Source organism: Chelon labrosus (assembly GCF_963514085.1).
Source record: "Chelon labrosus genome assembly, chromosome: 6".
NCBI classification, from domain to species: domain Eukaryota; kingdom Metazoa; phylum Chordata; class Actinopteri; order Mugiliformes; family Mugilidae; genus Chelon; species Chelon labrosus.
The window spans coordinates 25,255,864-25,279,670 of record NC_140342.1 but is presented as its reverse complement, the minus strand read 5'-3'; the positions used below and the strand labels follow the sequence as shown (position 1 = coordinate 25,279,670).

At 43.3% G+C, this 23,807-nt stretch overlaps 1 protein-coding gene across 1 annotated transcript in view; it reads left to right on the top strand.

Annotated features, from left to right (window-relative positions):
- The window catches only part of LOC311488899 (receptor-type tyrosine-protein phosphatase N2-like), a gene marked incomplete at its 5' end in the record, with an annotated part of 207,251 nt that extends 183,955 nt beyond the window's left edge, over positions 1-23,296 (top strand). Inside the window, 7 exons of the mRNA XM_084545761.1 lie at positions 1,897-1,974; positions 5,103-5,222; positions 5,334-5,500; positions 12,206-12,259; positions 15,683-15,747; positions 21,633-21,706; positions 23,031-23,296. Coding sequence (XP_084401887.1) covers positions 1,897-1,974; positions 5,103-5,222; positions 5,334-5,500; positions 12,206-12,259; positions 15,683-15,747; positions 21,633-21,706; positions 23,031-23,102 — 630 coding nt within the window. The 3' untranslated portion in view covers positions 23,103-23,296. The remainder of the gene's footprint in view (positions 1-1,896; positions 1,975-5,102; positions 5,223-5,333; positions 5,501-12,205; positions 12,260-15,682; positions 15,748-21,632; positions 21,707-23,030) is intronic.
- Positions 23,297-23,807: the final 511 nt, after the last annotated feature.

Below are 23,807 nucleotides of genomic sequence, written 5' to 3'. Positions count from 1 at the left end.
TAAGTTCATCAGAAGTGCATTATTGTTTGGCATTCATAAAAGGAACAGAGGACCATTAAAGACAATTTGTTGCATGGAAAAAAAAAAAAAAAAAAAGCCCCAGAAATGATCTGTCTTCCCTCTGTAATTGCCTCCAGCTAAATTGGTCTTGGCAATTATTACATTTACCGTACAATTTGCATGGTAATAGGCGGGGATGTCACTCACTTCCTCGCGGATTCGGCTCACGTTCGTCTCCTGTCTTTTGGTCTCGACGCCTCCGCCATCCTTCTGCAATTTTCATTAAGTTGGGGAAGAAGTCTTGAGTTACAGTGCAGCCTGTCACCTCCCTCCTCCTCCTCCAAGAAGCTTTTTAAAATACTCCACTAATAAACTGACATGGTATGCATATTAATTCAGGAGTTCTTTAAAGTATCCTACTGACAAATACTCAAACCAAAATCACAGAGTTGTTTCTGGAGGCCTTTGGGAAGTGTTGAAATGTTCAAAGTGCCTTTATTGTCAGGCTAGGATGAATTAGTTTTGCTAGCATAACTGGTAACACGTCATTTATGAGGTTATGGGGTGTGTTTCAAAGAACAAATACCTCTGCCTGCATATAGGATGGTCCTCCAACCAATCAGAGCCATTTTGTTCAACTTCATGGTGCTCAGATGACGTGTACGACTACTTAGTTGTTGCCCAAACCATTTGATTGACCTGGCAGATCTTTGCTGGACCGTAATCAGTTCCCAACGGAGCAACTCCAGAACAACTTTCCTGCACAAAAAAAAATGTATAGAAAGTTGTACTTTAGCACCAGATGTTCCACATATACGACACACTGACCACCATCACATGACCAAGACAGGACACAAGGAATGGATACTTCATAAATACAGTAGATCACCTCAGCCTTCATCAGAAGAATGGGGTCTTTCTCCTCCCCAAAATCATGCTGTCCACTTTTAACAAGACTCTCAACCTAACCCTAACCCTTTATTGGAGACGGTATGCTTCCCAAAAAACTCACTACGCTGATGTAAGCCAAGGTTTCAGACAAATATTGCTTCAGCTATGCTTTTATTTCTAAAGGTGCTTTTAGAGTACCACGGGACATAGACGCCGTAACCTACGTACGTAGCCTACGTCAGTGCGAGTCATTTATACTTGTGCCCTCATCAGTCTGGCTCACTCTGTAACGACTCCACCCAAACACCAGCCGGCGCTGTGTCTTTTTTTCATTTTTGTTTCTACTTCCTGCTTCACTTTCAACAACGGCGACTGAAATTTTCACCAAAATTTCGCCTTAGACGAGTCATTGAAATATTTGTATCTCTGATCCTCCTCAGTTAACCTTTCCTCCATGTGCTCCGTCTTTATTGATCCAAAACTATCGATTCAAAAATTGCAGAAATGGAGAAGCAGCCGGAAATACTAAAGCGGAAACACGCTACTACCAAGCGAACCACTCACAGCTGTTGCAGATTTTAAAAGAAAACCTTTGCAAAAAAGATTCTTGGAGACTTAAGAGAATTTAGAATCATTTAAATTAGAGGATTAAACCTAATTTCCAAAGATTTTACATTTGAAATAATAATTTTCACTTCTTTTAACCCTCTCAAATCCTACTGGAATTAAATAAAATACGACTACACTTAAGGTAACACTAAAGTTGTTTTTTCTCCGGTAGGATTTACTCTTCCAGCTGCAAGTTGGTTAAAGTCGATGCCAGTGTTTAAACTAATAACTTTCTGCTTGGTTTTATTTTGTCCTTTTATTTTCTTTTGAAGCACGCTCTTGAAAGTGAAAGCTCCCATCGCCCCGTAGAAACACGCATTTCTGAGACTAAACTGACTAGAAGTATGTAAAAAGCAGATTAACCTCATAACCTTTTCTTGTCTCCTCCTCCTACAGATGGATCATGATCCCAGGAACCCGGCGTACATCGCCACTCAAGGTCCGCTGCCCTCCACCGTGGCTGACTTCTGGCAGGTAAAAACACACAGTGAACACACACACACACACACACACACACGACAAACAAAAATCAATACATCCCCCTCTCTTAAACAAGAGTTAGCCGATTTATATGAGTGCAGCGAGGCCCACAGGAGACCAGCTTGTTCTGCAGATGTCATTATTAATCCGTCTTTCGTTACAGTGCTCACACACACACACACACACACACACACCGGCCTACGACGGGGCCCATTGTTAATGCAGGGGGGGGGGCGAGCACTTCACCCGCTGTCCCAAGTGTTGGATTGGGTTTGAATCTCGGTCCAGGAGATCGATAAGTTATTCCAGCTAGTCTCTGCTGCCTAGTGTTAGTGTCGGGAAGGAAAGGTCGAGCCGCTCCTGTCCCTGCCGCGCCCCGGGTCGAGCCGGTTCCCAGGCAGGACGATGAGAAAGAAACAGGAAATCTCAGGCTTGTGTAGATTCAGTCAACGTGAGCCGAACTATGACAGACAGCTTGTTTAAAATGTACCAAAAAGTGTCTCATATCTTATCTTTTCGTGAAGATAAAAGTGTCTCTCCTTTTCCACGGCGCCGTTGAAAAGCCATCAAAGAATCCAAACATCGTCTTTTAATTAAGAAAACCAATTTCACCAAGGAATGAAAGTCTTTTTTCTCTTTTCTCCAAATGATTTTATTTTCTTATTACTTCTCCGTCACATCACACATTATTGTCTCTTCTTCTCCGCTCGCTTTCCTCGGCAAGCGGTGACCTCAAATGTGTCACCGTTATATAACTTCTCCCTCGTACAAACAGAATTAACACAAGCGCCGCTCCCCGTCGCACTCGGGCCGAGCCGTTAACAGGCCGCTGCTGTGGAAGCTCATGCGGTCCACTCGGTTTAAAATAAAAAAGGCTGGACGAAAAAATGTTTCCCGAATTTCACTTCAAGTGAGCATCCAAGGCAAGTGGGAGGTGGAGCGTTTATAATAATACCAAAGTGAAAAAGAAAGAAAAACAGTTTTAATTGTCGGACCGACTTGAACAGAGATGCTGCTCATTAGTTGGTGGTGGATTTGAAGGTTTTCTCTCGGGGATAAGAGAATGAACTTCAGCCCTGTTACACCAACATATTTCTTTCTTTATTCTCCACAGACTTTCCTCTGTCCCTCTGTTTCCTGACAACATCTTTCAGCTGTGAACAACTGAAAGTATTGCTTTGTATAATGACGATAAATATTCTTTCCCTCTCTCCTTTTCCCTCTTTGTCCGATAACTTCAAGGCATCTTTTGCCACCACTTCTCTCCCATCCTCCTCTTCTCCCTGTCGTTACTCTCTTCTCCACCTCTGGTTTGTGTTTGTACAAATACATTTTGAAAGTATTTGTTGAAGTAAGACAGTTACAGAGGCAAAGCATTAAAGGAAAAGTGGGGTTTCAAGTTGAAATTGCCACTTAGAGTGCTTTCAGAATAAATGCCCTTGACCTGAAATCGCTGCCCGTAGTCCTCATTAGAGCCCCGGACATTAAAAAAAAAACAATAAGGTTGTATAAACAGGGCTGTAGAGGAAGGACCAGGAGGAGTTTGTGTGTAATGAGACCATTTCTGCTGATCATCATGATTCATCTCATCCTCATTACGTGGCCTCAGTGAGCTTTAAACGTCCCGTGTACTCTGGTTGTTTTCTGGTTGTGTTTGTGGCCCGGTCCACTCAGCCAGCATCACCGTGTCTTATCAGACTGTTCATCAGGAGCCGGGCCGAGGTTATTACACCACATAAATCACATTACGGAGCAACTTTGGCGATGTCCCGGAACGCCAGGCTTCGAGAAGTTCTCCAGAAGAAACTCCAGAAAAAAAAAAAAAAAAGATGCAGTTAACTTTTTTTTTTAACAAGTTTTAAATATAATTAGCTTTTTAACAAACCTCAAGTTAAAAAAGAAAAGGGAACTTGTCCTCCCGGCGCTAGCAGAGTCCCCGCTCCCTGTCAGCTCCAGCGAATTAACTCCATTTCTCAAAAAAAGTGCACCGTCACACTTTTCAGGTCTGCGAGACTAATCATCGGAGCAGCAGGGGGTGTGGGGGGGGGGCTGAGAGGGGGAGGGGGGGTTGCAGAGGTGTCGTAATTCAAAACCGAGCCGCAATTAACGTCGGGGAAATCTCCTGTCAAGGTGTGGCGGCGCTCCGGACTGAGCGGCAGGTGCGGCCATCTTGATTATCTGGCGCGATGAAGTGGGAGCGCTATTGTTTTATGGCCTCCATTAACGGCCGACTGTTACCTCTGATCAGAGTGGAATGGATCTCCTGGGCGAGCCCACCCCTCCGGCTGCTTCAGAATATGACTGCCGGCAGGAAAAAATACGACCCAAACGCCGGGTCTCGCTGTCGAATGACCCAGCTGGGGGAGGGAACAGCCTCGACAGCAACAGCACTTAGTTTTCAGGTCCTGGTATATTCAAGAAAACAAGCTGAATGTGAGGACAGATAGAGTTTCTTGAAGGCGTTTCATCCAAGTCTTCAGTTGTAAAGGGCTGGCGGGGGTGTGGGGTTTAAATAGGAACATCTGTGGGTTTGTACGTACATCAACATCCAGCTTTACCTTTATTTAAATATCTCCAGTACGTGTTTCCACGTCCAGTCGCCATGCTTCACTTCCTCGTAGTATCTTCCAGAGTCTGAACCCGTGATCACGTCTCTAAGAGTTTAAGTGGTTCCAAACTCAAAGCCTCAATCCCTCCCACCCCCAGCGCCGACACGTCCGCCCTCTCTAGAATGAAAGCGCAACGCAAAATTGAAACTAATTACGGACCGATGTCCAAGTGAGTGGGCGAGCGAGGACACGTGTTGGTGTTCCCGTTGGCAGATTTCTGGAGGTGTTGACAGCCCTCAGATGGGATCTCGTTCCAAATCAGGCTCTCCGCCGCTACAAGAATGTGACTCCTGCTTTTGAGTGCTTGACATTTAAATGAGCTTTCAGAGTTTTTTAGGAACATTGGGTAACAAGCGTTGGACGTTACTCTGTCACGATAGCTGTTACAGCCTTGTCAGATTAGAGGCGTAGAGCGAAGCTAGGACGATTCATTCTTGTCCAAGTACAAAAGTCTTTCAATAAAATATTTTACTTACTAGAAAGAGTTCACCTCCCTGTGTTTCTTGTCTGCAGATGGTTTGGGAGAATGGCTGCGTGGTCATCGTCATGCTGACACCTCTCGTCGAGAACGGGGTGAAGCAGTGCTACCACTACTGGCCCGACGAAGGATCCAACTTGTACCACATCTACGAGGTAAAATGGCTCGACTCAGTTTTATTCCACCAGCGTCTTTCTCTGTGAACGTGCGGAGTGGAGTCAGTTTTCACCTTGGTCTGGGTTTAATTGTTCACCGTGTCCTCACAGGTGAACCTGGTGTCCGAACACATCTGGTGCGACGACTTCCTGGTCCGTAGCTTCTACCTGAAGAACATGCAGACCAACGAGACGAGGACCGTCACCCAGTTCCACTTCCTGACCTGGCTCAACCAGAACGTCCCGGAGACCAGCCGGACGCTGCTCGACTTCCGCAGGTATTGAGCTTCTTCTTCTTTAAACCCATAACCAAACCAAGACCTGGTTCTTTTTCATTCTTCTTCTTCTTCTTCTTCTTCTTCTAGCTGTTGTACCTCTAAATTACTTTAAGGGGAACTTACTATATGCAGTTGGTCCGCTCCAAATCACAAACTAACTTGGAAGTAAAACTCTACTTTATGAATCATGGCCTATACACTGTAGTTTTTCTGCACTGGCCCAGTATTAAAGACTTCTTATGAGTTTCTTGGAGCTCATTAGACTCGCTTTTAATGCCGATACAGAAGCCGCTGAGGTTTTAGAAGCCTTACAGAAACTTTTGAAACTCCATTTTGAAAAAAAGGGGCCTTTGGAGTAAAAACAGAGTTTGATAGATGGATTAATTTCCACAGCAGAGCCGAAAGAACGCCTTGAACAATTACAGAAGTCAACTTGTAAATGTGCATATGAAAGTTCTGTGAATTATTAGTTGAGCGCGTTAATGTTATCAGTGTTTCCCACAAGGAAACGTCCGTGAGAGAACAGGCAGGACTGTGGCATAGCGACCCTCGGGTGGCCGGACTCCGTTCTTATCAGAGCATGAGTCTGGAGCAGAGCGGGGAGAAAAAATAATACTGGGTAGTCCTCAGACCAGTCAGAGGCTTTTTGTTGTGAACAAATTCAACTCTATGGTGCTCAGATGACGTGTATCACTCCATCACTGCTCAAAAGATTTGTTTAACCCGGCAGATATTTGCCAACTTTCCCCCACAAGCATTTTTTGGGTACGGGGTGGTGGGGGGTCAGTCAGGCTGGTTGTCCAGTCTGTAGCATATACCAAAATGAATTAATGTCTGTCTGCTCCTTACTTTGCTTTGCTCTACACGACTAAGACACCTAAGGCTTTGTATATTCTGCATGAAACACTGCTGTCTTTTACTAACCGGATGTTGGGCTAATCCTCCGTCTTCTGTGCTGTGATGAATGGTGTAACCTTCAGGAACCTAAACAGCCTTTAAACATTAGTTCTGCTATTTGGTTCTTGTGCATCTGATTCTAAGGGTAGGAAAGACCAAAAGGCAAACCTCAGGTCAAAACAAGTACTTTTTAATGAAGTGTACATATTAGAATCAAGTGATGTCTCTTTTTTATATTATTATTTTTATTTAAAAGAGTAAGAAACTGAAAGGAGGCTAAGAAAAGGTTTGTTTTTTGACTTTCTTCAGTATCGTCTGTGAAGGTTCTCAGTCATCCAGGTCATGGTTTATCCAACAAAGGTTAAAAAAGGGCAACTGGACTTGTAGAGTTTTTTTGAGAAGACGTTTCACCGCTAAGTATTCAGTCGTTAATGGAAATTAGCTGCACCAGTTTCTGGTTATTAGCATAACAAGCTAAGTTCCTATTTAAACCTCAGACTTCCCACCAGTCCCCTAGAACTGAAGAAGCTACTCGGATGAGTGGTGAAACGTCTTCTCAAAAAGAACTCTACAAGTCCATTTGCCTTTTTTAACCTTTGTTGGATATTCCTTCAATATCTACAAACCTTCTCTTTTATTTTATATCTGTATTTCCTCAAGCGTCCTGAGCGTTTTTTTGCAGTCGATCATTCAGGATGCGCTGAGAAAACCCCGCCTTAGCGATCCTTTATCTCCGGCGCCTTTATAACTGCTCCCCTCCTCCTCCTCCTCGCCCCTCCGACCTCTTTTAAACTGATATACTGTATTGCCTATTAGGCTGTAGCCGCCCCGGCCCCTTCCCCTCCTGATTCACTGTGGATTTTCTCCAGCAATAGACCCCAGCTCGGGACTATATATATATATATATATAATATATATATATAGTCCCGGTGTCGCTGCCTCGCTGCTGCACATCAATTAGGTGCGATATCAAGAGTGAGCGTTTGTGGTCACAGCCATTATAAAAGGGTCTGGTGGGCGTCACCACCCACCATCAGTTAGGAAATATTGCCTTTACTCACAGGGCGGCGGGGTCAGGACACAATGAAGAAAAGCGCAGAGGGAGATATTTTTCACTTTTATTACCACGGTTATGGTACTTTCACAATAACAACCTGCCCTTCTTCTTCTTCTTCTTCTTCTTCTTCTTTTGTGTGTGTGTGTGTGTGTGTGTTTCCTTTTTTTTTTTTCTTTCCTCCGCGTCAATGGTTTGATGAAGCCGGCTAAAGCATCTCTGGACCTTTTTATGCTTGTGCCAGCATGTTGTTCGCTCACACCGGACCTAATGACCCGAAGCATTGCTTATAAATCCTCTCTGTCCTCTTCCCCACATTTTACCAGCTAACTAGCGGTTGCCAGTGTCATTTTTGTGATGTTGCAGCTAGTAATATAAGCCCAGTTGCATAGTCACAAAAGTGATCATTGGAGACTGTGACTCTACAACCACTGGGTCTCACGGGCCCACCCCAACCCCACCCGTTTTTTACTCCTCACCCCCCCCTCCCGTCCTCCTCCCCGTCGCTTCTCCTCCTTCATCTCTCTCCTCTCTCTCCGTCCTCGCTGTGCTCGGTGACCTGAGATGACCTCTCGCCTTTTTGCTTGCTCATGGTTTGCTTGACTGCCTCCGATCTCCCCTCCTCTCTCTCCATGACTCCCTTCCTCTCTTGCTTGCTTTTGTCTTCCTCTTTTTTTTCTGTCTCTACCGTGACTAAGAATACATCTACAAAGAAATGTTTTGTCCCTCTTTCTGGACAGAGTGGATGCTTCTGTCTCCAGATATCACATTTCTTACATTCTCATGTTCAGAAATAATAAAATAGATCCCGGCTGGAACTGGAAAATTACCTCTAACCTTCTCAGCAATCCCTTAAAGCTTCATTATAGACCATGTGACCGATTTGTGTGTCCACGCATCTCTCTGCTCTAATTGCATCGTACGGTGGTGGACATCTTGGTTCCTCTATCTTGTGTATTCTGAGAAACGCACAGGTCCTTCCTGATTTCCCAGACATCGTTCTTCTTGCATGTTTGTGCAGATCCGCTGGACACTGAACTTTAAGATGGCGACGGAAAAAATATATCAGCAGCTCAGAATTGCTCAGGCCCTTCCCAGACAGACGGCGTCATAGAAAAAGAAAAGCAGGACTGTCAATAGATTCAGATATTTAATCAACAATTCATCAGTTTCCATAGTTAATGCAAATTAATCACATTTTCTCCCTGCTCAGTTCATAACTCCACATTAAATCCAGATAAATTTGTTTTTGTAGAGAGAACGAGCTGACAGATGAGTCTGAAGATGAACTTGTCATTCAAAAGAACCATTTCTTTATCTACTCCTGCTCATTTGTCTCTGCTTGCTTTCTTAATTATTTTCTGCTTCTGTTAGGACTTTTAACACCTGCCCTCTGCAGGGAAGAATCATTTGCTCGGCCGCACTTTGGATTCTGCTTGCTTTCACTCTCTCCTAATTTCCCAAACCTAACCTGTTGAGAGTTGAGAAAGCTTTATATGTTGAGGGGAGATGTCACCTCAGTAATGGTGACTTGTTTGCTTCTGGTACCCCTCAGTACGTATGAAGATGTTCACCAAACGTGTACATCTTCATACGTGCAGTTCTGTGTTGATGCTTGTCGGGTTTCTCCACAGGTTTCTTTAGTTTTTCTACATTTTTAGAAATGTAAAGCACACATGATGTAGAGATAGAACAGGCAGGCGACCCCTAAGCTGCTCTTAACTGAGATGATTCTGTATCAGCAGAAACATGATTCACGTTCGCGGTCCGGTGTCAGAGGATCGAACCTCTAACCTTCTGGTTCATGGTCGATCCGCTCTCCCTACCGAGGCTGTGGTGCATTTTATAACCGAAGCTATTGGACTGGAAATGTTTTCCAGCTCTGCAGGGTTGTCAGTGATGGAGCAGAGTCAGGATTGGTTCATTGATGAGTCTGATTTTAATCAATCTTCACCCGATATGATTGGTCTTCATAGTCCAAGGCTCTTCAAAATAAAGTCTTCTGGAGACTGACAGAGATTCAGGTTGAAGGGGAAACAAACATCAGATTATACTTTATTAAAACATCATTTATAAAGTCCAAACCCTTCTTTTATTAATGTAGGTTAATTAATATGTTTCATTCCTCACATCACATCTTGACTCATGACTGATTAGTCAGACCACAACAATTAGTTTGTGGTGTAAAGGTGGTCTCTCTGGAGTCTCTCTGGAGTCTCTGATTGATCTGCTGGGCCAATCAAATCTTTTGGAACGCGGCGATGGACAGAAGAGAAACAGCAGAAACACCTGAGCTGAATTTAGTTTACTGCAAAATGGATCGAGCAGCTTAGGTTCCACCACCGCGTCTGTTGTGAAATATTATCGATTAATGCCACATACGTTGTTGTTCTGATTGGTTGTAGGACTATCCGGTTAAAACATGATGTAAATATCATTATTATTATAGTTTCCAGACTCATATTCTGATAAGAAATACACAAAAATTAAAAAAGAGAGAGAAAGGATCTGATCAAGAAAAAAAAAAATCTCATCAAAGCTGATGTTGTTGATTTGAAGATGAAAGAAATTAATGAATGAATGAAATCTATAAATGTTTATTTCCACACATGAAGAGTTTGTGGACATATTCTGGGTCTGTCCCTCCTCACATCTTCATCTTCATCTTCCTCTTCATCGATCCCCTCCTCCTTTGTCCCTCTCTTAGTGTGAATCTCTCTTCCTGGGCACTTCCTTTCCACCTCACACCCTTCTACATGCCACCCACACCCACCCAACCTAAACCTCTCACCCCAGCCTCGTTGGTGAGCCTCTGCCGGCTGTTTCCATGGCAACATCACCTTCGATTGTCTGCAGCGAGCTCTGACTTTTCAATTTTTTTGGTTGTGGCGGAGGACGTGCGGAAAGACTTCAGTTCCAGGAAACGAGTTAACAATCTGAACCCTCTGCTACAGCTGTGTAAATGCTGCATGTTAATCTGGATTAACGCTCACGTGATGAACAGGAGCTGGACGTTTTATTGGATGTTTTCAACTAAAATAAGTTCAGAGGCTCGACGTAAGAAAAGTCTCCAAAAATTCATTTATTCATCTTTTATTTTCTGTCCAAACTTTTTGAAATAATATTAAACAAAAAGCGTAAATGGCCACAGAGGTTCAATGAAGGACAAAGAAAATCATCATCACTGCAGGTTTGAGGCTTCTTTCCTCGCCTCGGTGATGCATAATGGATCACACACACACACACATACAGTGCACCTTTACATAATGTACTCCAGCTGAACATTGTTATTTAGAGTCAGGACCATGAAATAGAATCGGAGAATATCTCCAGCTGGGATCAAACTCCGCTTCCTGCTCGTGTAGGAACTGCACGTTTGTGCTTTTTGATGAACAAGGGTTTTGTCTGCTGAGGAATATTGGGACGGTTTTCTGTCTGTGAATAAAAGTTTTCAGGGTTCAGCTTCACTGATTTTTAAAAGGTGCATTCATTAGTATGAGAATCTGTTTCCATCGGTAGCGGCTACTCTTTGGAGGCACGTCGTTACCATCTGTGAACTAAATGTGTAGTTGAAGGTGCGTGGTTCTTTTAAGTCTTATTAAACTGCCCGGGCACATTGCACAAGGATAAGCCTCCCTTAAAGGGGAACTACTGGACCTTATTTCTGGCATAAAATACGATCGTTTACTCACCCATATAACTTTGGTGTCACTTGTAGTCTTTCGGGAGATATTTAGATCTGTTTATATCCATATAGTGGGAGTGAATGGGGCACCGAAACGCAGCCTCTAAATAATGCATTATCTGCCACGAAACTCGTTCATTTCACCAATATTTTGTTATGATACACTAGTGCTATTCCCCGTTGAGTCTGGAGTTACCTGTTATCATCTTCCAGGGTCTGTAGATTGACCTACAGACCCCGGATGATGTCTTCTGACCTGGATGATGTCATCTCTGAGCGCCGCGCACACGTGCAATGGTCGGCTTGTTTACCTGTAATTTGCTAATGCTAGTTTTTTGCAGAATATTTTTCCGATTCTGAGGTTGTGGACGAGCCATAGCAGTAGCAAATTACAGGTAAAGAAGCCAACTGTCGCGGGTGCGCACGGCGCTCATAGATGACATCATCCAGGTCAGAGGTTAGTAGGTCAATCTACAGACCCCAGATGATGATAACAGGTAACTCCGGACTCAACGTGGAATAGCACTAACGTATCATAACAAAATATTGGTGAAATGAACGAGTTTCACAGCAGATAATGCGTTATTTAGAGACTGCGTTTCGGTGCCCCATTCACTCCCACTATATGAATATACATTGATGTAAATATCTCCTGAACGACTACAAATGACACCAAAGTTATATGGGTGAGTAAACGACCGTATTGTATGCCAGAAATAAGGTCCAGGTTGTAAAAAACGGTAGTTTCCCTTTAAATGGACGTCTTCCCGTCTTTAACTGAACTTAAACCCTATACTGTAGACATGGTAAGTGAAAAGGGGCAAATGGTAAACTTAAGTCATCGATGCTCAACTTTGTTTTGATATATTAAACCATAAAGATCAAAACTGTGCAGCTGAATGATAAATCTGTCCTAGAGAAGGTTTCTGTTTATTCCCAATACTTGTCTGAATCTGTGCTGCTCTTCTTCCTCATGGTTGTAGTTTTGTTAAAAGCTCAGATTCATGTGTGTGATGTTGTACCTTTGATTCCAGCGCTGACTTCTTCTTTCTGTTTTGTTGTTTTACAGGAAAGTTAACAAGTGCTACCGGGGACGCTCGTGTCCTATCATAGTCCACTGCAGGCAAGTACAATAAGAGCTGGCTGTTCATGTGTATAAAGGTTCAAACTCATGTTCAGGATTATAAAATGTGGCTGAGACTTGTCAGCGTAATGCTGGCAAACTTCCTTTTTAAATATTTAACATGTAATAGTTTACTCCGATGATTTAGAGCTGAACTCTTGCGGTTTCTGTCCTCCTGTCCGCTCTCCCACGCCGCTCGTCCCTAGCGTGGAGGACGACAAACATTTTAAACGAGAGATTAGTCCCGGAGCAGTGATTTAATCTGACGAACCGTCCGCGGAGGAGGGCAGCTCTTAATTGGCGGCACTTCTAAAGTTTTCAGTGTGTGCGTCGCTCGGAGCCGGCGGGGTGGGTGGAGAGGGAGAGAGAGAGAGGGGTAAATAAGGGGGTGGGCGGGGTTGCAGCTGTTGTGTTTGCATATGTGTGTGATCACATCTGGATCCCTCCACCACGGGAGGAAATAACTCAGGCCAGTGAGACGGAATTAAATCGGTAGTTTAGCAGGAACAGAAATTTACCACAGTTTAGATTTTTTTGTGCAAACAACAGATAACGTTTATGTCTGCCTCACTCATGCACCAAGTGATCAATCACTTAATATGGTGTAATGGCTCCTCCTCTATGATGAAAGTACGTATCTCTCCTCAGATACACATGCAGCTCTACAAGTAGTGCTGCATGTGTATGTTTTAATTATTCTCCCAACACAGGAAGGCTGCATAAAGCTGAAACTTAAATCTTTACTCAGATTACTGTGACGTTTGTTGGTTTATGGCAGAAATAAGACAGTTTGAGTATCCAGGCACTAAAAGCATCGGCAGGCAGCAAGAATTACGAGCCGCAAGCTAACAGGCTAACAGGCTACACACCTAGCCGCATAAAATAATCTGTTGAGCCCAAAATCATCCGAAATACGGCACAAGGACTTGTAGAGCAGCAGTGAAATGTAACTGCAGCAACTACCGCTGTGCTAATTAGAAGGTAAAAGTTAAATAAACTGGATAAAGACATAAAATTAATTCTTATTCAAGGTGTAATTAATACTCTGTTGTTCCATTTAACCTTGGTTCAGTTCGTGTTCACAGGTCTGACACGCCCCCTCGTTTAATTGGTCATAATTTAGTGGGAATATTTGAATTTCAGGAAGTCATGAAATAAGGAGCATCAGCAGCGATCTGTAGATGAACGACACCTGTTGAATATACGTAAAGGTGTCTCTCTTGCAAAGACCCAGGTAGTCGTATCGGTCCGTGTGTTTTCAACTTTCACTCGAGCTCGGTCGCGGTCGCAAACGAACCGACCTGAGGGATAAAGACGAGCTCCAAGCTTCGGAACAAACTAAACAAGTCAGAGAGTGGAAAGCTGCCTCGTAGTGAAGCTTCTCATTCTTCGGTGTGGAAGAAACCGTAGGTAGTGCAACAGAGATGCTGTAATCACAAGATGTTAGAAGCCAAAAATATTTCGGAATGAAAAAACTAATTTACTTGAATAAGTTGTGAAAGGTCAGTCGCCCACTTGCAAGTGAATGCAGCCACTTGAAAAGATTTTAGGTGAAGATCTGTACAGCAAGAAAAACGAGTCAACCAGTTTACACCTGCTTAAGGAAAGTTAATCACTGCCCTCCGACAGTCAGGTTGGTCACATGTAGAACAGATGAAACGTGGCCTTTTCCTCAGGGTTGCTACAGAAAGCTTTCCTTTTTGGTTTCCACAAATAAAAACCATTCCACACACACATGAAGGTATGAAGGTGTTGTAGTAAGTGTAAAGTGTAGTGAAGCTTGTGTCAAAATGTGGGAAAAGTCACATGTTTTAGTGGAAGTGGACATTTCCAGTCCTTCATTTTGTTACTGCAGACATTCATGTCAAGCATTCAGAGATCAGTTATCCTCGCTCATAACCTCCATGTGGGCCGGTCCAGGCTTGTTCCAGCCAGCCTCACATGCTCGTCCTGCATGTACGTTAACTCAGAGCCTCCAAAGCCAGATGTGTGCAGCCGTTTATATCACCCGACTGCACGGAGCAGTCACGAGACTACGCAGATGTAGAAATTCAGTAATAACGCGTCGGTATCTCTTTCTATCCCGTCCTCCTTCTTCTTCCGTGTGGATCATTTTAAATAGAGTCAGAGAAGGCAGCAGACATCTTGACGGGTTTACTCACAGCCCTCAGGCGTGTGCTCTCACACAAACACATCACACATCTTTGATCGCTTTGTAATGATCCTGGCGAGGAGCGGCGATACCAGAGATCTATAATCACGCCGTAATAACCTGTACGACACACACACACACACACACACACACACACACACAAACACACAAACTGTCTCAGATCACAGTGATAGCAGATACACACACACACATACACACACACACTCAGGCTGTGGTGGTACTGTTCAATTACTGCAGAAAATAACCAAGGGCCCAGTGAAAATGAAATATTCAGGAAGTATGGACTCATGCCAGCACACATACACTCACACACACACACACACACACACACACACCCACACACACACACACACACTTGAGGTTGCTGGATTACACACCAGCCCATGAAATAGACTGGTTGGGGGATACAGACATCAATTTTCAACACTTGGAATAAATCTAAGATAGAAAATATTCCCTCCACGTGCATCACAGAGTCTAATTTTGCAAACACACACACAGTTTGTGTTATTTTAGAACAGAGGAGCATTTACATTTATGTCTATGTATATATATATAAAATAATAAACATCAGATTAATAGTTTGATGTATTTTTCATTCTTGTTTCATAACCATACACCTCTGAAGCTGCTTATCCCCTTTAAACAGCATTAAAGGCTCTCAGACCTCCACGTATTGCTGCTCACCTTCTTAACGCTGTAGTCGGGTTACGCCTGAGTTCGCCGCAGGAGGAGAAATAGAAATACACGAGTGTAGTAGAGGACGTACAAGATACGTATTGTTAAAGTAAATCTGATTCCATGACTCGATGGTGCCGTTCTGCAGCAGCTACAGGACTCGCTAACACGCAGGAGCTGTTCCAGGTGACTCGTCAGCGTTTCATACGTCCATAAATGTATTCATTCAGTAACATTTTCAGGGTGTAAACGTCGTATTTGCATGAGCAGACACAGAGAGAAGCTTTATTCCTCCTCAACCAGACGCTGAAGATGTAAAAGTCAACGTGAGGGAAGATGTATATACTAACACTGAGCAACTACCGATAAATAATCAGCGATAAATATGAACTTAGATGAAAAAAGGTACTTAATTGGTGATCAGACATGATTATCAGACAGATTTAACTAATGACACACCCCCCCCTTCTCTCTCTCCCTCCCTTCTCTCTCTCTCTCTCTCTCTCTCTCTCTCTCTCTCTCTCTCTCTGTCTCCTCTTCCTGTGTCTTTGTCTCTCGCCCACGTCGTGCAGCGATGGCGCAGGAAGAACCGGGACCTACATCCTGGTCGACATGGTGCTCAACAAGATGGCTAAAGGTGGGTTTGTTTTCTCTCGTTATTTTTTTATCTCCCCCCCCTCGTCCTCCATCCTTTCCTTCTTGCCTGCGTGGAGAGGTGTCGCCATGGCAACGCACCCCCCTCCTGCAATACCCTGCACAGTCGAAAAAAACCAAACCCTGCTATCATCATTTTTTTTGATTGCGTTGAAATAATGACGTTTAATTAGATAATGAAAGTGATGAGTAGGTAGAATAATGACGTTTTCCATTAACGTGCTCCATCACCGTTGCCGTGCCGTTTCTCTGAGCCCCCAGAAAACTTCTCTGCTTAATTATTGCAAATGAATATCAGTTTCATTATCTCGGTGGATGCACCGCCGCCTCGGCGCCGCACGGCAGCTTGTTTCCCTCCTGTCGCGGCTAAATAAATAAATAAATAAATAAATAAATAAGTGAGAGTAAAATGAAATAATAGCTCCAGCTGTAGGTGTCCAGGCTGTTTGTGAATTAACCTGAGCTGACCAACAACAGTTTATCTGAAGTATCAACAGGACCCACAGCCGGTGCATCATTAGCACATTTTAAGAGCATGATAATTACTACAAACACAGTGTGGTAATTATGCAGGGGCTCCGCTTTGTGGTGCGATGTTGTGTCTTTTCCTGAAGTTCTGCCTGATTATATTTATCTTCTTTCACGTCTCCTGTTTATGTGAGTAGATTTGTTTCTAAGTAAATAATTAACTTTCTAAAAGACATATTATACATTATTATGTGCCGTTAAACAGAACTCAGCTACAAACACTTTGAATAGTAAAGTTTCCTTCTGAGGATTTAAGATAGAGGCCGATGTGTGTGTGTGTGTGTGTGTGTGTGTGTGTGCAGATCTGTTTTGTTTCTTTCTAAGTGTGCGTCCCACTCCTCCGCTGTAGCAGAACGAGCTCCTGGGTCTTTAATTTCAGATCAAAGGGTCAGTTCGGGCATCAGTGAACGTTTCCCAGGCCGTCACACTGTGATCAGGGGCCCCTACACGGCACCCAGGGGCCGGGGGGGGAAGGGGGCGGGGCTGGGCTGGGGGGGAGTTAGAGGATGTTAGCGGGTGTTTTTATCTCTTGCTCTGAATCTAATCATATTTACTAAAATCTGTCTGGGACAAATGAAAGGAGCCATAATAATACTGAAATATACAAAAGAAAGCTACATGTTTAAAGCCTTGATTTAATATTCCAGGTGTGTGTGTGTCTGTAAACAACTAAAATCATCCATCGTCAACTAGATAAGCCAAATATTTCCAGCTGATAAGAGGTCTATCTATGTGTGGTCGCTCCACTTTGTGAATAATACTAATTAATCTGTGAGGTCAGACCTTCACGGTGTAAATAAACATAACATTTGATATGTGTTTAACTGAAAACAGACATTTCTTTGAGCGGTGAACGACACACGTAACAGGTTAGGGATCGAAGTGGAGTTCAACATGATGTGAAACCTCTGCGTTTATGTTGACAGAAAAAAACAACAGCAGTTTAGTTGGGTCTTGGCAGCTCTCTTTTTTATCTAACATCCTTTGAAGGCGTTTCAGAAACCTGAGGCGTGGTGGAGTCTGCTAAATTCACACAGGAGCATGAAATCCTTCAAACGCCTGAAAGTCAAGTTGTGAGGATATCAACAAACCTGAGCTCTACCAAGAAGACCTCTGTTTGTTGATCAGTTCAATCCTCTCTGCTTCTAATCAGTATTTCAGATACTCGCTCTTTACTTGAGTATTTCCTTTTAGTACTATATTATACTTGTCATATTTAATAATTTGTACAGAGCAGCACAGTAAAGTATTTAAGCTGCAAAGCACTTAAAGATGCGTTAATCTATATTTTGTTCATATGAACAGTTGCTTAATGTAATGTGATTGGTTTCATAAGATCAGACAGATTCATTCTTTATGAACCTGTCTGGTGTTTGGTAAAGACAGAAGAAAAGCTTCAGATTAAATATTAGACATATGTCAGATTTTCCATATCAGCGTGTTAATGATGGAACAAGTTTACAGCTTCCTCAATTATAAAAAAAGTTAATGAATACATCTCTAAATAAAAGTTTTATTGACTTTATCTTGTATGTTTTCTCTATAATATATTACAGTTGTATACTATTCACAGTATTTTCTAATTAATCCAAGTAACTTCAACACACCATACATTTTATTTTACAGTTTTAAATTATCACCTAAAGCGTTTAAATATTAAAGAAGGGAAAGTAAAAAAAATAAAATAAAATGTTCTAATTCATATTTAAGTTGAACTAAAGCAAAAAAGATAAAGAGATTAGTTATTGTCTGTTCATTGTGGACTAGACTCTTATGTCATCGACCCGTTTATGGTGTAGATTTAAGTGGGCGATGTTTTCCTGGGTCTCTCTCTGAAAGCTGGAGAAATTTCAGCCGAGCTGATAAAGATGACGACCGCCAGTGGGGTCGAGAAAAACGGATAAATCTTTAAAATCGTTTGGGAGTATTTTTTAGGTTTGGTCCCACAAAGGTGAACCACCAGAGACGAAGCTGCATTTACTGTCAAACGCTTTTACTTTCTGGTCAAACTCAATGAATTACAACAAATGAAAAAGAGTTTAAAGACTAAAAGCTTCAACAAATACACAGCACCCATTTGCAATCGATTATGTCTGCTTGAGTCTGTATCAGATCGTGTAGATGTAGATTAATACTTCTCTGCTTCGTAGTTGGAGGTTTTTGTCCGTCCTGAGAAGCTAGAGGCCTCCATCCTGATCAAAGACACTTCCCAACTCCTCCTCCTCCTCTTCCTCCTTCCTCTCAGACACAAAATCACCCCTGTATCAATCACACTCCCTCCTTCCTCCTCCTTCCTCTTCCTCTCTGTCTTGATTCCAACAGTTTTACTCCCAAGAAATAAATTTACCCAGGAATTACAGCGATGTAGCAGGGTTGAGGATGTATAGCTGGGGTTCTCACGTTCTCCAAAAGACCCCCTCCCTCCCCCCTTATTCTCTCTTCCCTCTACATACCATCACCACCACCACCACCCGCCACCTTTCTCTTCATCTTAAGAATCTAACTCCACCCATTGAGTGCTGGAGAGCTTTTCAGCTCAGCTTCTCTCTAGCCCTTTTTCTTATTATTTATTTAATTTTTTTTTACCAGGTCCAGCTGGTCAGCCAGGCTCTCAGCTCCAGGGTCTATCGCGGCCTCCTCAAGGGTCTTTCTTTTTTTCTCCACCAGCTTCTGCTGTTCTGTAGCACCCCCGCCTCCTCCTCCTCCTCCCCCTCCCCCTCTTCCGTCCTATTCCTCGACCTCCACCTCAAAGCGAGTGTCTTGACAGAAAAGCTCCAAATTAGTTTTTCTTTTCTTTTGCACTATTCCCCCTTTTTTCCCATTTCCTTCAAGGGAGAGTTTTGCAAAAGAGGGGAAGCCTGAGTAACGTCCATTTTGAGGTTTATCAGAATCTGCACAATAGCCCTTGGTTTGTTAAGCCCCCACCCCCACCACCCCACCCCAAAAAAAGAAAACCTAAAGCGGTGAGTGGTGTGTTGCAGCTTTTCTGGCTAGAAGAGAGTCTATTGTGTAGTGGAACGGAGAAAGAAAGAAACTCACACAACCTGTGAAACAGAAAGAGAAAATGGTGTGAACGAGCGGTTCTCCCACCATTCATGTTCCCTCTTCATGCAGGCGGGGGAAAAGAAAAAGAAGTGTTATTGTGTGTCACAACAAGAGGAAAGTAATTCTTGCGCTTTTTGTTGGCTCAGAATTTGGATGGAGGAGGAAAAGGTCGGGGGAGGGGAGGGAAGGGGGAGGCGGAGGGGGGAGGGGGAGTTAACGGACGGACAGAAAACAAATTAAATGTTTTTCTTGTTCTTTGTGAATTTAATTGTCGTTCCCAGAACAAAGAGTGCTCTGGTCTTTCTCTGGTTTGTTGAGATGTCTTCCTTTGTGTCCTGTCGCTATTAGTTATGCTTCGACTTCATCAGGTCATTAAAAGCTCAATGTGCATTTTAAAAGTAGGAATGACGTTTTTATTTTTCGTTAACATTAACATTTAATGTCCTAACAGACCTTTAAGTGTTTTAAAAAGCCCGTATCAATAACTAGATTAAAGTAATAAGACTATTAAAGTGACAGACTTGAGGATGAATTGCCTGGAACAACCTAAACTCCCAACGTGCGAACACAGCAGCGACAAACAAAAGTTTAAAGTTGACGTAACACACTGACCCACGAGCGTTAACGTCTCTTTCAGCTCTGCCTTCGGCCTCTACCCACTTTGGGCTCTTCAGCAGCTGAATGGTGACCGCTGACAATGACATGAGAGCAGTGAGCGAGTCAACCGGTGCAGTGAAAGCTGTTTGACAGACAGCCGAACAATGAGCTGAAAAGCTCCTACAGATTTACGTGTTAATTATCTGTAGGTTCACTCAGAGCTGCACGTTTCTCACGTTGTCGCTGTGGCTGCCTGAACTGGAACTGGAATATTTAACGGACTTGGTCTCCGATTACGATTAGAGCAGCTTTCAAAGGAAAGAATAAAAAACTTTTTGGCTCCGTTCAGACTTTGCTTTAACATCTGACCTCAGTGGCTCCAAGTAGCTGTGCAGATAAACTCTATAAACTAGTATAACAGCTGACGTCTCTAATGAAATCACTACCACTGTATCAGAACCATAAACAGCTGTTTGTTGTGTGTGCTCCTGGATTTGTGGAGGTGATACATGTTTTGGAACAAGCTGCAAAGTCATTCTCACTGAAAGCTCACGCCTTGTTCATTCATTCATTCATTTTTTGTAACCGCTTGTCCTCTGGAGGGTCGTGGGGGGGGGGCTGGAGCCTATCCCGGCTCTCATTGGTCAAGACAGGTCTCCAGTCTATCACAGGGCACTCAGTTAGTGAACAGCTACTGGCTCAGAGTGTTTTAAAAGCCTCTCATTACTAATGAACACTTAGGAGGCTTTCTCTTTTACAGGTGATCATTTATAAGAGCGGTTGTGTGTTTTATTTTTTAATGAATGAGAGTTTTAATGAATACCTGTACCTACCCTTAATGAGTAGGTGGTCTCTAATGAGACCCAGGACTCATTATGACCACCTCCAAATGTGGCCAGAGATCAGATCACTCAAACGTGTCCTGCTTGTGTTCACACCAGTGCTTTAAAGCGGCCACTTGTGCTCTTAATTGCCCAGGACGGGCGTTAAAGCAAGTTTATTAAGAGTGAAACAGACGTTTTGTAATGTTGTTGATGTGATTACACACCTCTTTTCTCTGTGTCCGACTCTGAAAGGATTGTAATCTGTCTGTAATCCATCAGTATAAATCAGACCAGAGTGTGTTTGACTAGAGGTCATTCAGCAGCACTGTTGTCAGCTGTGGGGCATGGTGCCAGTCTGGCACGCAGACAGGCCGACTGCCAAGGAAACCAGCATCACACACACATCCACACACACACACACACACACACGGAGGCATGTCAGATTTTGGCAGCGGCTGACACAGCTTTGATTTCCAACCTTCATGAAAGGCTAAAACGACAAACCAAAGACCGACGAGGAGCTTTAAGATCGGCTCAGTTTCCTTTAGAGAACGCCACAAACATGTCGGCCCCTGATTCCCTCCACAAAGTCCCCTCCAACCGTTTCTTTGCCCTCTTCATCTTTTTTTTTTTTTCATCCCGACAACAAAACGCCACCTTCGAGTCTGTTTGTAGCGCCTGTGTGTTTGTGTGTGTTTGTGTGTTTGTGCAAAGAGGATGAATGTAATCTCCTTTTTGCTGTTCTGAGGAGAGTTGGTATAAAACACCAGATTGACAGATGTTAGCTGGATTATCTTGGCGGGCGTCTGAACACATTTCAGGAACACTTTTTTTTATTTCTTTTTTTTTAAATGTGTGTCTTTGTGTGTGACAGGTGCCAAGGAGATTGATATTGCAGCGACTCTGGAGCACCTGAGAGACCAACGGCCAGGAATGGTTCAGACCAAGGTAACACACACACACCTGAAATGATTACAATTAATGAAATAGTTTTAATTATATGCAGTATACAGTAGATATAGGGCTAAAGATTGGTGCTAATGGACTGTTAGCTCAGATAAAATTGGCTCCCAGAGTTTCTCTAATAGCGTTTTCTCGTTTGGACTCTCTGGTCTCCCCTTTAACTCATCTCCATTGGAATTAATTGAAACTGTCTCAAAGTTTCACTCTTTTAAACCCTGTTACACACACAATAATGTCCCATTACTTGTTAGCATTGCACGCTAAGGTTCGTTTTAGCCGCTCCGTCCCGAAAACAATCGCTTACCCGACAGCGACATGTCAGGAGGTGAAGGGAAAGCTGCTCATTACACCCTCCTGATTTTGTCCTCGTCTGAAAAGGCTGGAAGGAAAGTTTGTGCGAAGGATCGTCTCTGCAAAGTCAAGATAATCTAAGGTTGCAAGGATCAAACCTGAGACCTCCCAGTCACAGTAGTGTAGTAGTGTCTCTCTAAAAATCAGTCATACCTCGTTAAAAACTTTCTAATCTTTCTTCCCTGTCGTTCCTCTGCATCAGTAAAGATAAAATGATTTCTGCAAAGTAATTGAACAGAGATTACAGTCAGGTCTGTCCACGTCACAGAGGAATACGTATGGAATTCAAATAGGTGCTTAAAACCTGGTCCCGGGGCAGTGGATGGACTGTTAACCCGTGCTGGGGTTGGGTTCGGATCCCGTCCTGTCCGGTCATGCTGCTAAAATGCTGTTGAGTAGAGGTTACAGAAGACGTGGATGTGCCTTCAACAAGCTCCTGACCCTTAAACTGGTCCTGAGACGCTGCAGGTGTACACATCTACACCTGTTTATTGCCTCAGCACTTCACCTTAAAGCACAGACTCAGCTCCATCGTCACCGTTGGGATGATGAGCCATGAACTAAGGCTCTGGTGGCTGAATGAGATCAAATCCTCTTACCTGTCCCTTGTTACTTCAACTATTGTTTTGGATTTAGATGCTTTAACAACTCAGAGCTCGGCCGACCTGGATTCTTCTGACTTTACTCTTAACAGGACACTGTTAATAGGGATTTTAGGAGCTGAAGCTGTAGGAATATGTGCCACAAAATAAGGATTTAGTTGGATTTGTCGTGCGGCCAAAGGCTGATCATCCAAACCGTCGTCTCTGCAGAAACATCGGCTTCGTGTTTTTTGCCAAAAGGCTCAGCGTGAATCACTGAAATCAAACTCTTGACTAATCCTTCATCCCTCTCAAAGATGTGGTTCCTTGCGTTTGCGTTTCAGCTCCTTTCTTTCCTTGTTCTTCTTTCCCTGCAGGATCAGTTTGAGTTTGCGTTGACGACCGTTGCCGAGGAGGTGAACGCCATTCTGAAAGTTCTTCCGCAGTAGAAACGAACATCTCCTGAAGTTTTCTCCTCTTCTCTGCGACCCGGAGGAACGTCCCTTTCGTTTCCACCCTCCTTCTCTCGTCCACTTCTTTCTTCCTCTTGTGTCCGTCCCTCGTCTCTTCCAGCTGTATTTACCTGCTTGTCCATCATATCCTCTATTTCCTGTCTTCATCTCCATCATGGACTCGTCTGGTTCATTTGACCTCCTCCCCCTCTTCCTCCTCCTCTTCCTCCTCCTTTCATCCACCTTAATAAACAGGAAACCCGGTCCTGTACATAGTTAGACCTTCTTTCCTTTTCCAAAGTGTCATTTCCTTTCTGATAGGTTGCTAAATATGTTTCTCTATGATATTTATCAGAGTTTCTGTTCCTAGATCAGCATTGACCTCAGGGGCATCAGTTGCATTAATCTAAATCAATTTAATTAATTAATTTAACTTAATTTCATATATGTGGATCATATCTGGAGTCTATATTCTCTAAATGATGTTCAGACAGCTGCAGGTCGATGCCCCTGACTGGTCTGTGAGTGTGTGTGTGATGTTGATCATCATGTCCGTTTCACTAAATCGTGTTTGTGTCTGATATTTAGTGCCATGCTTTATGATATGTTTCAAATACACTAGAGTTTCATAGTTTAACTCATCAGCGCCCAGCGTGGGTCGGTGAGGTAGATCTGAGACAAAACATCACCTCCAACAACGGC